Here is a 13,868-nt window from a genome sequence, read left to right as displayed (position 1 = left end):
TCCCCCGACGGGGATTGAAACTCACCCCTGTAATGGAAGCACAGAGTCTTAACCATTGGACCACCAGGGAAGTTCCAAGCTCGTCTCTTTTACCAAGTGCAATATTAGCCTCTAAGAATAACAATAATACAGAATTAAATGGAATACCTCCACAGCTGTTTTAACCACTTATATATGACAACTGTCGATTGACAATCTGACAATTCAAAAAGAATCAGGATTCAATATTTATGACTTCATATTATGCTATTTTTTTTCAGAAACTTCACAAAAGCCAAAAAATCTTCAGATCCTTTAAGATGAAACCTTATCCATCACCAACCATGTCATATATTAAACACTATGCTCTTAAATCAACAGAATTCTAAACCTACAAACGAGGACGATTCTAAAACACCTGTGGGATGGGCCTCTCAAAAAGCACTCTCTAACTCTGAAAATGCCTGTGTGGCCACGGTCCATGACAATTTCTAGCGACTTTGAGTTTTTCTTTTAAAGAAGAATGAGCAACGGAAAAGAGAAACAGCCAACAATCATTAAAATACGAAAATCTGAATGAATTTTGATCATTTTAATAAATATATATCAAGAAAACCTCACTTTATTACAACACATTCATATACAAGCATCTATCATCTAAGTTTTCAACATCAAATGTTTATCAAATATTGAAAATAAAGGACAAAACATCACTAGACTATTCAGCCATAACACAAGAACGGGTTTTAAAAATTGGTCCTTGTGGACATTGTCCAAATGACGATCCTACTCATACACTGTATGAATGAGACCTATATTTAATATTAATAGCAATAATAAAAAAAGCTTTATCTTGGAGAAACGGGGAGGACTTAACTTATTCCCTCCATTTGGAATTTGGTTCCTGTGAAGTATTGTGTAAGGAGGCCCAAGTCAGTCAGTAACCTCGGAAATGGAAACAAGAGTTTAGCAGGAGGAGTTAGCTGGCATGGAAGGAAGGATGGTCAGAGGGGCTCCTCTGAACACTCTTGCCAATGTACACATGAAAAGAGACGACTGAGAAAAATGTTGGCCAAATACATAGGAGCTTTTGCCAACTGAGTCCCATTTCTCCAAAATAACTTTCCCCAAACGAAAATCTTTACATTCTTTAAGATAAAACCTTATTGATCACCACATCGTGTATTAACATTGTGCTTCGTAATCAACAGCAAAAGTCATATATAAAAAACCACATGCTTTTATAATCTAAACGAGTGAAATGATGCAAAAGATTAAAGTATGATGCATGCTACTGGTTCATGAACTTCATTGGACAAGAAAACAAAACAACCCAAAACCCAGAAAACCCAAACCCCAGCAACAGACTGTTGCCATAGAAAACCTTGAGCAGCTAGTGCTGGTCTCTAACAGCTCTCTCTATTGTTTCCTCCATCCCTTTCTAAAAATGCCAAATCCAAAAGCAATTGGGCATCAAAAAATAAAGGAAGAATAGAGATGTTGAATCAAAAGTTGAACGCAATAGTTCGACGTTAAAGATTTCCAAACAATATTGATCCACCCTGTGTTTGTATTTTTTTTCCTGTTTGTTAAATCCCTGCTGTACTCTGATTTATCCTTAATTTTCACATTGGCAAAAATTAAGATAAAGTAAGGCACCAAAAATCGCCCTGTATAACACCTTTCTAAAAGCCTCATCACCCATCACAGGCAAGCCAGGAACTTGCAGGGATCACCCTCTACTCATATCCTTGATTGTTGCCCCTGGTCAGGTGTTTCATTTCCTCCTATCCTATTTTCCTCTGTCACACAAGACGGTTGAATCCAAATATTTAACAGCACCAGGAAGCCATTTCTTCTAGCTCCCTGTCCTCAGTCTTTCATTCAGAAAAAAATACTGTATCACAGAGAAGCAGCAGACATCCTTTGCTGGTTATATTGATTTGCTTACCAAATAACTACCTAATTAACTGGCAAACAGGTGGAAGGTTCATTGCTAGTGACAGGCTCCTTGTGGGTCGTGGAAATAGCACAAGGGCACACTGTCCCCCAGTCTAATCTGCTGATCTTCTCGGTAAGAAAACTAAGATATACATTTAAGCGTTAAGTCAACTGTCTTCTTGGTAACATCACCACATTTATGAGTAGCTTGCCGATGCCTACAATACAGATGTTTTATGCAATCTGCTCTCCAGGCATTTAAACGACATGGCATGTTCATGGCATAATTGTATCAGTTGTACAAAACTATAAAATCCATTCAAAATAAAATTTATGAGAGCTAATCGATCATGCTGTGCATGCTTCAAAGTTTGCGTGAGAAGATGGCTCATATTTTACTTCCTTTGCTGCAGCACAGTTTGTTACTCGGTGAAGGTTCCTTTTTCCTTAAGGACTTTTTCCAAGACTCACTTACATTGCTTTTTTCGTTATATCCAGTCTCAAAATAATCATAAAATTGGCCTTTGCCCTCAAAAGCAAGGTCGTTGCTCACAGGTCCATGGCTCAGGGGGCCACCATCCCTGTTGGTATCATCATTTACTTTCTCATCATTTAATTTGGCCTTTTCCTGAACACCAAGTGACCGGACGTTAGTAACAAAGATTTCACTGGCAGGTATCTGGCCATCACCCTTGTAAACAGGTGCATTGCCTATATCAAAATCCACCTGGTGGGAACAACTCGGTAAAGGCAGAGGGGGAGAGGAAGAGGGAGACGAGGAGGGGGAGGAAGAGGAGGCAGTGGTGGAGGCACTTCCGACATTAGCATTGACCGAAAGGGGTAAATTTAGGTAGTGACCACCACATTCCTGATACAAGCAGCAGGCATGAAACTTTTCACACTCCTCTTTGGCCATCCGAGGTCGTTTCCGGTAAGGACAGTCTTGAGCCATAAACCACTCCTGGGCAGAGGCGCCATTGAAAGAGCAGGCAGGAAAGCACCAGTTATTCTGCATGACAATTTCTCCATGGATCCTTTTCATCAGATTGTTTATAAGCACAGATCTTCGGAGGTACACTTCTGGGTCATCGATAAACTTTAGCTTTTCTAAGGACATATAAAGGATGTGGGCTCGCTCCTCAAAGATTGAGATGGTCTAAAAATCAAAAAGGGAAGAGAAAGCTTAGGAAGTGGCCTTTATTAAAATATCATCCCAGCATATTTCTCTCTTGGCAGTTTCTGGGCCTGGGGATGCTGTGGTCTGGTTTCCCTCGGGTTCATTTAGCGATGCTCTCTTGGGGGCTGCTAACGTCTCCCCTTCCCAGCAGACTGACTGGTGATGTTGAGCACTAGGGAATCCAACCACAACTCAGACCTCGGCACGGACAGGTCAGGATGTCCGCTCTCTTATGGTGCAGTGAGGGGGATGGCGAAATGCACAAAACTAACCTATGCTGTTAGAAGTGTTTCTTTGGAGAGCTGAGAAATGGTGACTAGAGAGGGACACTGGGGAGGCTCTAAGTTGCTGGTTACATTGTTTCTTAATCTGGATGCCAGTTACATGGCTATTTTAGCTTCGTGAAATTCATCAAGCTGGACTCTTACCACACTTGGGCCTTAATGTGCATACTAAATTGCTTCAGTCCTGTCTGACTGTGCATCCCTACCGACTCTTTGCAACCCTCTGGACCATAGCCCACCATGCTCCTCTGTCCATGGGATTTTCCAGGCAAGAATACTGGAGTGGGTTGCCATGCCCTCCCAGGGGATCTTCCTGACCCAGGAATCGAACTTGTGTCTCTTATGTCTCCTGCATGAGCAAGAGGGTTCTTTACCACTAGCGCCACCTGGGAAACTCTGGGCCTTTATGTGTGTATACAAATATACATGCATACACATACTCATCTATTCCATGGCAATAAATGCTTTTTAGAAGATGCCAAGTTGCAGGTCATCATAATCATGTTTCAAACCCTGGCAAGACATCAGGAGCATGAGCTCACGCTTCCTGTGCTGTTTTTCTGGGTTTCATTCTTGCAATTATCTTTGCCTGATAGAGGGACAAAAATAAGGAAAGAGGTTCAAACCCTAAAGGAAACTGGTGGTTGCAGGGCCACAGTAGGCTTCTTCTAGAATTTCGCAGGAGAGATGCAAACCAGAAATCAGAGGACTTGCTCCCAGGTTGTGTGATGCCATTACTGTGTGATGGTTGGCACAAACTGGCAGCAGTCTGGAAAACTGCTACAGCCACAGCACAGAAACCAAAATGGACATAAAATGCTTCTGTCCTGGGGCCCAGCTCTTCCAGGTCATTAAAAAAAAAAAAGCTAACCTCAGGAGCTGTGAATTAAACCAGCCCAAGCTGACCAAAGGCAGGAACTACACATACAAACGGGAAAGCCCAGAGCCTGCCAATGCATGCTGATGTCCTGTTATGAGCAAGGGCAGAGCAACACCGAAAGGCTGGCCGGGGGGTGATAGGGTGAGAAGAGCGGGAGATGAATTAGAAAGAAATTAAACATCCTCTCTGCATTTCAGACAACTACGGCCTGGGTTATCCTCTCCTTGACTAAGCACATAGTTTTTGAAAGGAGGTAACCATAGGAAAAGGCACTGGTGTTTCAAAAGCTTAGACAGCCACTTTTAGACTTCTGTGTGCTTTCCTTCTTATTCATGCAAAAAAAGTTAGCTCTGGTTTTTCTCTTGGGAATGAATTATATATTTTCACAAAGAAAATATGTAATGAATGTCCCGTGAAGGACACTGCTACTTTCATGCAGACACTCAAAGGATAGGGAGTCCAGCTCTGAGAGGTCAGGAAAACCCCTGGGTGACTATCCCAGTGTGGGCACACAGGTGGCTTTGGCCGTGGGAGCCTCAGCTCAGAGACGGGGAGCAGGTCTGGAAAGAACAAGTGCATTTCTGCACATGTGAAAGCGCCAGTTACCATGAACCCTTAACGCAACTCGAGAAAAATGAAATCATTAGTAAAAAAAAAAAAAAGGCATTCCTTGGATTATATAATTCTGTTATTTCTGGACAGAGGAGTTCTTGCTGGCTCTTTCTTCAAATACTTGTGAAAAATAACACAGGACCCCAGAAAGTGACAACGATTAATATGGCTCTGCTGAGAAGTGGCTCATTTTCATTGCTTGGGTGGAACAATTTAATTTCTGGAAATGGATCAAGCAACTGTTACCAAGTATCTTAAACTCTTAATAAAAATAATGACTATTAAAAAAACATACTTTATGGCTACAGCTGCTGAGTGGTGGGTGAAAATCCTCTTCTTCCACATACTTCCTCTTAAAGTATGTGATCTTGGATGTTGTTATAGGATTTGAAATTCCCCTGTAATGTGATCCTGTGGTAATAAATCAGATATGACAAATGACATGCGGTTTGCCAGAGGTTCTCCAAACAAAACGCTTTTCTTTCCTTGCCTTCTAGAAGATAACTTGGCTACGTATTTGTCTGTACATGTGGTGATTAAAAATAAACATTAGTCTTAATAGTTGCTATCACGAGGAATCCTGTGACCCAGGCCAGGCAAGGATTTCTAGACAATTACAGAGGAAAATGACATATTTTAGCATTTATAAAATATTCAGAATCATAATTCTATGCACAGGCCAACAGCAAAATTCAAAAAGGGAAGTAATGTAATAACTGAAATAATATTGTATTTATTCAGATTATTAAATTCATGATAACACCATTTTTCAAACATATGTATCTTTAACTGTAAGCATTAATAACTGAACAACTTTTAAATAGTACTGACTCTCAGTAAGTAAACAAACAATTATCTGTACACTGGACTTATAATATTCCTTCTTTCAAAATATGAAATTCAAAATTTTTTCATTTAAAATTAAACTTCAGGGTAACAAAAGTCCTCTTCGCTCTCAAAAATCCAACATATCAACCATGAATGGAAATAGGGTCTAATTTTCAAAGACCAAGCTTTTACTCCTTTTTAGCCAATCGGGGATCACCAAGTACTTGTTTTCATTTTAGGTTTTGGCTTTTTTTCTAATCTAGTAGCACACAAAAATCCAAAGGAGCTCACCTTAGAGCATAGGAATAATGAATCAGAGAGAACATATTTTTTTTCTGGGCTTACAAATTTTTTTACCTATAACACCAAAGGCAATTGTGTGCTTAATAAAAAGAAGAGCCACATAGCTGCTGGCCCAAAGGGCACATTCCTTTATGTCTCATGGGATAAAGATTTCATTGTCAAGCCCACCCAGGGCTTGTATAGCACTGAGAGATCGATCCATACAGTTCCAGAGGGTAGAAAATTGAAACTCAGACTGAAGAGTTTCAAGATCTGCTTTGGGTCTCTTAAAAATACAAATGCCTGACTTTTACCTGAAGCAGCATCACTCAGAAACTCAGGTCTGCATGCAATTAACATCACTCCTGGCCCTTTCCTTGGGGCCTTGGAGTCCCTGGAGCACCCTCCTGAGCTGAGGGCACCCCAGACACCACCTTCATCTACCAGTCTGGCCACAGAGGGCAGCAGGGAAAGGTCAAAGGCAGTACCTGCCAGGGGGGGACCGGCTCCCCGGTCTCCCTGCAGGGGAGCCTGGGCTGGCCCTGGGGGGCTCAGGCCTCCGTAGCTGTCAGCCTCCCATAGTGTCTGGTACCCAGCAATTTCAGCAGCTCCTTCCGAGACAATGGGCTCGCAGAATCTATTCATGGACAGAACCAGAGTCATCTCTGACAGCCTCAGATCTGAAAAAAGAAAAAGAAAAAAAAAAAAAAAAAAAAAGAAAGAAAAGAGCCCTAATCAAGAGCAAGCCAGAGCACGGCCTTGGCATCTTCCTTCCTTTGCTTTGGGAAACTTTTACATCTTGCTCCTCCTCTTTGCCCTGAAACATTATTTTTTTCAAAGAAAAATCTCGGTAAACTCTCTCGCAGCTATTAGCTCAGCCTCTGTGTTCAGCAATCTGCATTTCATGGGCGGATCTTTAAAACCCCATTTCTTATTGTTCTCAGATTCCCCTCAGCCCTCTTCCAGACAGCTGCCTTGCCTTCTAAACACATTTTCCTCCTGACCTTCCCGCAGAAAATGTACCCCTAAGAGGCAAGGCCAAAACCCTTGCTGCTTCTTTTCTATTAATAAGGCAAAATCAATTTTCTAGTCAAGTCCCCTGAGAGTCTCCTTTGATGAAATCCACTAATCAATCAAAAGAAAAGGCTGGGGGAGGCAGGAATCTTCAGCGGAATTCCATCTGATGCTCTCGGGTTTGGTCTGTTCCACTTGCCCGTGGCCCCCTCTTCTTCAGTTTCCGCAGGGCCAGTTCCTCTACAACATGTTGGGGCTCCCTCCACTTTCTTCTCCCAAAGCGAAGCAGACAGAGACACACTTGGTAGTTGTTTCCACCAGCCCTGATCGGCCTGAACTGGATCTGCCTCCAGTCAAAACACTGAGAGATGAAGACAGAAAATTGGCTCCAGTTTCCAGCCGTGAGTTGCAGTCCCACAGGAGCCAAGCACAACATCAACGGAGCAGGCGGAATATTAAACAGGAGCCAGGGCTTCAGGGCCAGAGGCAGCCGACAACTCTACACCGCAAAGCTCAGACGCAAGGCAGAAACTTTCCAAGAGGCAGCACACCACTGCCCTCCTGGGCAGTTCACACCCTTCCCCAGGGTCTGCGGGGAGACTGGGAGACCTCTCTGCCCTTAAGATGCGCCCTGGGCTGCTTTGCACGTGGGGTGGTAGGGCCGTTCCCCTGGGGGCTCAGTGTCTTTACCTAGTCCTAAGTAGGGCTTGAGGTGGGGTCCAGAGTGAGTTCAAGGGGGAAGAAGCCAAAAGGCCTCGGGGCCATAGATCGGTGGTGACAGCCAGCAGCCTCAGTGCTTTATTAACCACCCGATTCCTTTGAGACCCAAACCTCCACTATCTCACTGTGCCGTTTAAGGAACGGTCACGAAGAGTGATGTGACCAGAGCAGTCCTCTGCTTTCTTGAAGGCTGATTTGTCTTTGAAAGACGCTAAGGGTCTAGTTCTTGCTTTCTTCTCCAAATTATAAGGCTTGTAATGTTTGGGGGGTAAGGGTAATCTACTGTTGTCTTGTAGGAGACTACTATTACCTACATGTTAAAACAAGTGTCCACTTCCAGGGGAAGGAGGAAAAGCAGCAGGCGAAAGGGAAATGGCTTGAGTGGAAATGTCCTTCTGGCCATGCGAGAAGCTCTTGGCAGCAGTGACTCCATCTACCACCCAGGTTTCTCCCTGAGACCTGAAATTCTTCCCCAACCTCACTGGAGGAGGAAGCCCAGCCTTCTGACATACAGGGGAGATGTCCAGGCCAGCGGCTACGATGAGGACCCAGCTGATTAAGGCCACTAACCCACCTTTGTTGTGCAGTCGCCCAGTTGTATCCAACTTTTTGCGACCCACGGACTGCAGCAAGCCAGGCCTCCCTGTCTGAACCACCCACCCCTTGTCTTTTAAAAGTGGCAGCAAGGACTTGTTGGAAAACCTTATTTCAAGAAAAAAAAAAAAAAAGTTCTATAAAAAGAAATGGTCGGACACACCATTTATTCTCTTCTTTGAGTCATCAATCAAGAAATTTAGATCATGCTGATTTCACAAACTAAGCCATTCTATCACCCAAAAGAATGGATGCTCAAACTCAGCATCTAAACAAGGTATCAAGCCTCATGATAATCTGTTCCCTGGAAGACTCTCATGAAATGGTCCAATTTCTTACTCTTCTCGAAGAGACGATTGTTATCAGGAAGGGCCACTGCCAGGAGCACAAGAATTACAGAGCTTTTTCTGAGTCCACAGTCCTGTCTCATTGACTGCAACAGTTATTTTCTCGCTTGAAATTTACACTTACTTTTGTGTTGGATTCTGGGAATAAGATCCACATTTTTTGCCTATGTGGAAATTTTATTACATATAAACTAAAGCAGGTTGACAAATCCATACCCCGAAGACAAGAGAAACATTTGCAGGCCCCTAGCAGCAATTACCTTTGTTTAACAGGACATTATATGGGCCCTGTGCTGTTTTATGTTAGAGTTTGTTTATATTTTAATGACTTATGTGTGTATAGTTTTTTGGTTAAAGATTTCAGTGTTTCTATTTGTTAGTATTGTTTCCGGCACATGAAATTCTACTCTTATGCATTTGAGCTTGAATCATGGCATAACAGCTTTTATCTTGGCTGTTTCTTTCTTTTATACTATCTAGTTTCAGTAAGTTTTTTTTTTTTTTTTGAATGGGAAACTTTTACACACAAAATCCTCAACTGGAGGGGCTGAGTTCCACAAGTACTTTATATAAGTCTGAATAAAATATAAATAATTTGGAATTATTTGGGAGCAGGGAGGAAATTTTGCAGTTGAGTCTTCCTAGTCCATCTAGAACTTACACTGGGATGTTAGTAAATTAAGGAGGCAAGTTCAGTGTTCATGAAGAATTGGAGAATGGGTTAGTAAGCCATGATATCGCATGATCGTTTTATTTGTATTTTGTGTACACATCCAAATTGTCATTTTTTTCCTCAGTACAATGAGATTTACATTGTAATTCTGCCACTGAGTTCAGAAGTTGAAATTCACAAATGTATGAGCTGTGAATACTGCATAAAGTCACAGAGATGCACATTTATGGTAGATTTTGTTTTTTTAACATCAGAGGTGAGTGGATGCAAAAGAAAGGTGTTAAAGTGTGTTTTGTCTATAAGAGGGTTTAAAAAATAAAAACTAGAAAGCCCTTAATCTTTTCTCCTCAGGCTCCTGCATGTCTGTTTCATCAGCCAAGGTAGCAGAATGACACCTCAAGCATTCCCCAAAGGCCCAGGGCTAAAGTGTCAAGTTTTGCCAGCAAATGTTCACAGTAAAGTTACCAGCCGGTTTTACACACTGTGGTTCTTTCAGATGAGTTGGGCTTCTCTCCTTGGAGCCATTATGATGCTGATAGGAGTGGCTGGCACAGAGGACAGGGTAGCTGCAGATTCAGTGATGCCTGCCATCCAACAGGGGATCTCAGTCATTCTTTGCCCAGCCCATCCCTCTCATCCATCATTGGAAAACATTTTATGAAGAGCATTAGAGCAGTTCAGAGGTCTAACTCCAATACTGAAAAGCATGGAAATAAAAGAGCTGATATTTTCCATATGTCTTTGAGATTGTCAGTCTTAGATATCCTGCCCAGGTGGAATCAAGCCCTTGATCTGACACTGTCCCTAACAAGCTATCAACAAGCCTGGGTTGGTGGTGGCAGGGTCTGGTTGAGTGGCATAAAAATCTTTCAACCCTTCCAAATAGGCAGATGTCGCTTTTCTACCAGTCTCTGCAGTACACCTGTCTGCCCTGGGAGATACATTTCTCAGCTGCTGCTTTGAAAGGCCAAGAGATTTAGGTCGGATCCTGGGGCTGGGAATGGGAGTGCCAAACCAGAGGGGGATGAGGGTGGGGGACCCGGGGGTCCAAGCCCAGCCCGGGGTGCCAGGTCTCCCCATCCCACGCCAAGACCGGGGTCTGAGGTTTGGAGACCCACCCTCTGCAGGTGGGTAGCAGCCGATGTCCGAGTCCCCATAGTGACACACCCCTGGGGGTCGGGGGCCTCAGCCCAAGCCCCTCTCGGGGGAAAGCCGGCAGAGCTCCGCCGGCCATCGGCCGCGGGAGAAAGTAAACACCACCCCAAGTGTCTGGGAACAAAGGCAAGTTGTCTTTCCGCGGTGCTGGAGCCGTGCGCCTCTCCTGAAGAATAAGAGCTATGATTACTCTTTCTTTTCTTTTTTTTTTTTTTTAAACCAAGTTTCCTTCTAAGGGAAATAAACACCAAAGGTAGGATTCCAAGGAAATGACTCACGGCGGTTGGCAGGGCTCTGGCGAGGCTGGCCCCGGCCCGCGCTCCAGCCCGCAGCAGATGCCTGCCCGGCCCTCCCTTCCCTCGCCGGCCAAACCCGCCCGGAGCCCCGGGGCTGCGGGAGCGCCCTCCGCCTCCGCGGGACCCGAGCGGCCGGGACTCGGCCCGCGCCTCCCGCCGGGCCCGCACCACCCTCGGCTCGCGCGGCCGCCTCTCCCCTCTCCTCCTCCCGCCCCCCGCCGCCTCTGCGGTCCCGGCCGGGCACACTCCGTAAAGTTGCTAGGGCCGCGGAGGCGGGAGGGGAGGAAGGGAGGAGAGGCGGAGGCGTGGACCAGGCGGGCAGCAACCGGGCCCGCCAGGGAGGTGAGCTGAGGACAGAGGAGCCGCCGCCGCCGCCCGCAGCGCGGCCCGACTGCCGGGGAGGGTGCGGGGGCGGAGGTGGCTGCGGGGGGGCGGGGGGGGGACAGAAGGTGTCAGCTCTTGCAGCTCTTCCTTTTTCTTGCAAACGCGCGCTCTTGACATCCACCGTCCTTCCCTCCCCACCTGCCAACCGCCGCGGCGTTATCCAGACCTTGGGGACGGTGGTGGTGGGGCATGCTTCCTACTGACTCTGCACCCGGGGATAGGCGACTAAGCGGCTACTGAGGACCCCAGGGTATCACCGGAGCCGCGGTCCCCACCGGCCCCTAGAGTCGGCTCGGTGCGCGTGCGGGCGGCGGCCGCTCCCGCCCGGGTACAGGCTCCGCGGCGCACGCCAGCCCCGCGGAGAAAAGCCCGCGCCGCCTCCGCGCGCAGAGGCTCTCCGGCTTCTCCCCTTCTTCCACCCCTCCACCCCCTCCACTCCCTCCACCGGCCGCCCAGGTCCCGCTCCGGCCGATGCGCGCCCACTCGGCGATCGCCGGGCCGGCGGGGCGCGCGGGGGAGCCGGTCCGTGACCGCAGACGCCCGAGGGGACCGGCCGTCGCCCTCCAACCCGGCCCGGCCTCTCCGCCCCCGGCCGCCGCCCGCCGCCCGCGCCCAGCCCGGCTCTTACCGCGGGGTCAGCCGGGAGGCGGCGGCGGCCGCGGCGCTCGAGCTGCTGCTGGCCCGCTCCGGGCTCGGCGCCAGCCCGGCCGCCGGTGCACACTCCGCGCGTGCGGGGCCCGGCCCGGTCCGGGGAGGCGCGGGTGCTGGTGCTGGTGGCGGCCGCGGGTGCGCGGCGGGCGAGGGTCCCGGCAGGTCCCGCCGCCGCGACTGGGGCGCCGCGCCGCCGTCGCTGCAGACGGTTATGGTAATGAGCGGCTCTGTCTAGCGAGGAGCGTGTGAAACCCGTCAATCCTGTTTGCCATTTCCCCGTGGATTTCCGAGGAGAGGTTCTGCACGATGCCCCCAGGGTGAGCGAGGCAACATGACAAGCGCGCCCGCTCGCCTCCCTCCTTCCCTCCCTCCCGCCGCCGCCGCCGCCGCCGCCGCCGCCGCTCCTCAGGCAGCACACGGGGCGCCCTCCCCTCGCCCCCACCCCAGCCCGCCCCCTGCCTCCTTCCCTCCTTCCCGCCCTCTCCTCCCCTCCCCTCCCGGTGCCCGGGGACACGCGGGCCCAGCTCCAGCCTGCAGCCCCGACCCCACGCGCTCCCGGGCTCCGGCCCCTTCGCCCTGGGGGGGGGGGGGGGGGGGGCTCGGCTGCAGCCGAAGACTATATTCACCCTGCAACCTTCTGAGATGTCTTCTCTCTTTTTAAAAAATTTGGTTTACTTTTGTTGTTGTTGTGTATGCGTATGATTAAAAAAAGAAAAAAAAGATTCTGCGCCTTTCCCACCCTTTGCAAAAGACTTTCTTCTTTGCCACAGCAAACGGAGATGAGAAACAGCTGTGTTTGCAGGACCCGAGCAGTTCTTCTCCCCTCGCCGCCCGCCCCCGCCCCCGCCCGTTCCCCGCCGGAGCTGTGTGTGTGTAGTGTATCAAAAAAGCAACCTTGGTCCGACTGCAACTGGAATTGGCAACTCTTTCTGGGTGGGGGACCCTCCAGGGAAAACCTCCAGGAAAAAAAAAAAAAGTAATAAAGGAGATTGTTCTTGGTCAAGAGAATGTAATATAAGCCCCCGAATCACATTATTTTGCAAATAGTAATTTTCCTCTATATTGGGCTCCACTGGAGTTTGTTTTTTTGAAACATTAATTCATAACTTCTGTCTAGGGACCCCTCCATAGTTGAGATGGGTCATTTCAGGTGCAATGAACGCAGAGACTTGGAAGGCAGAGACCTAATAAAATGGGGGGAAGGCACCTGCGCAAAAGTGTTACAAAGACTATAATGTTTGTTTACTGCTACTATGCCAGATGTGCTAAATATAACACTTCTTTAAAACAGTGATCCTCCGACTGTGAAAAACCAAACCTCTTGCTGCCTGGCTCCCTAGGAATCAAGAAGAGGCACAGACTGAAAACCAGGGAGGAAAGGAACAAGATCAAGGATGAGGATTAGCATCTGCAAATTGAACCCTATCTAATTTGCATGTTTATTTCTTAGAATTGTAATTAAATTTGTGTAATAAATGTTTTCCATTTCATTCCTATGCTTAAAATTTGGGTGACTGACGTGCAGTTAAGTGAATTTTTTTTTCTTAAAGCAAATGTAGTTTATTCAATAAAGCAGCAAACAAATATTAAACATAATTAGAACTAATCTGCTTTGAAGGTATTTTTGTTGAACTTTGTACATTAAAGACTCTCAGAGGTTTTAAGGGTATTAGGAAGCTGAGAGAAGGCAATTATGCTGAAAACAGACGAACTCAACAGACTTCCAGGAGCACTATTTCATTTTTTTCCAAAAGATGTTTCAGAATTGCAAGCCTAAAACTGGGAATTGGGCATCCATCTTGGCTTTATCCTGAACCAGATTAAATTGCATTGGGTGATGCATGTATAGGCCATTATGATAATTTAAAAACTGTAAACATTCTATGGGTAAAAATGTAATTTTCATTTCAGAGGGGATAGAGGGTAAGGAAAGACACAAGGACATTTAAAGCAGTGCAAGTACTTGAAAATCTAAATAAGTGTCTAACTCAAAGAACTAAATGTGAGGGCTTGGAGGCATGGCTTATTATTGTTTTTATCTCGCTATATTA

The 13,868-nt window shown here is 46.8% G+C and overlaps 2 protein-coding genes across 2 annotated transcripts; one reads left to right on the top strand and one right to left on the bottom strand.

Moving 5' to 3' along the window:
* Nucleotides 1–255: 255 nt before the first annotated feature.
* Nucleotides 256–12,177, bottom strand: SERTAD4 (SERTA domain containing 4). Its single transcript, XM_040263097.1, has 4 exons — nt 11,795–12,177; nt 6,472–6,663; nt 5,169–5,284; nt 256–3,076 (listed from the first exon to the last, which is right to left on the bottom strand). Exons 2-4 carry the CDS (start codon nt 6,644–6,646, stop codon nt 2,309–2,311), a joined length of 1,059 nt encoding a protein of 352 aa, XP_040119031.1. The 5' UTR covers nt 6,647–6,663; nt 11,795–12,177; the 3' UTR covers nt 256–2,308.
* On the top strand, nt 10,756–13,423 carry LOC120880431 (atherin-like). The gene is made up of 3 exons (XM_040263785.1): nt 10,756–11,124; nt 12,053–12,134; nt 13,109–13,423. Exons 1-3 carry the CDS (start codon nt 10,756–10,758, stop codon nt 13,123–13,125), a joined length of 468 nt encoding a protein of 155 aa, XP_040119719.1. The 3' UTR covers nt 13,126–13,423.
* The last annotated feature ends 445 nt before the right edge of the window (nt 13,424–13,868 follow it).

This window comes from Oryx dammah, unplaced genomic scaffold (genome assembly GCF_014754425.2).
Source record: "Oryx dammah isolate SB20612 unplaced genomic scaffold, SCBI_Odam_1.1 HiC_scaffold_21, whole genome shotgun sequence".
NCBI classification, from domain to species: domain Eukaryota; kingdom Metazoa; phylum Chordata; class Mammalia; order Artiodactyla; family Bovidae; genus Oryx; species Oryx dammah.
The sequence above is the reverse complement of the archived record's forward strand: the minus strand, read 5'-3'. Positions and strand labels throughout refer to the sequence as shown.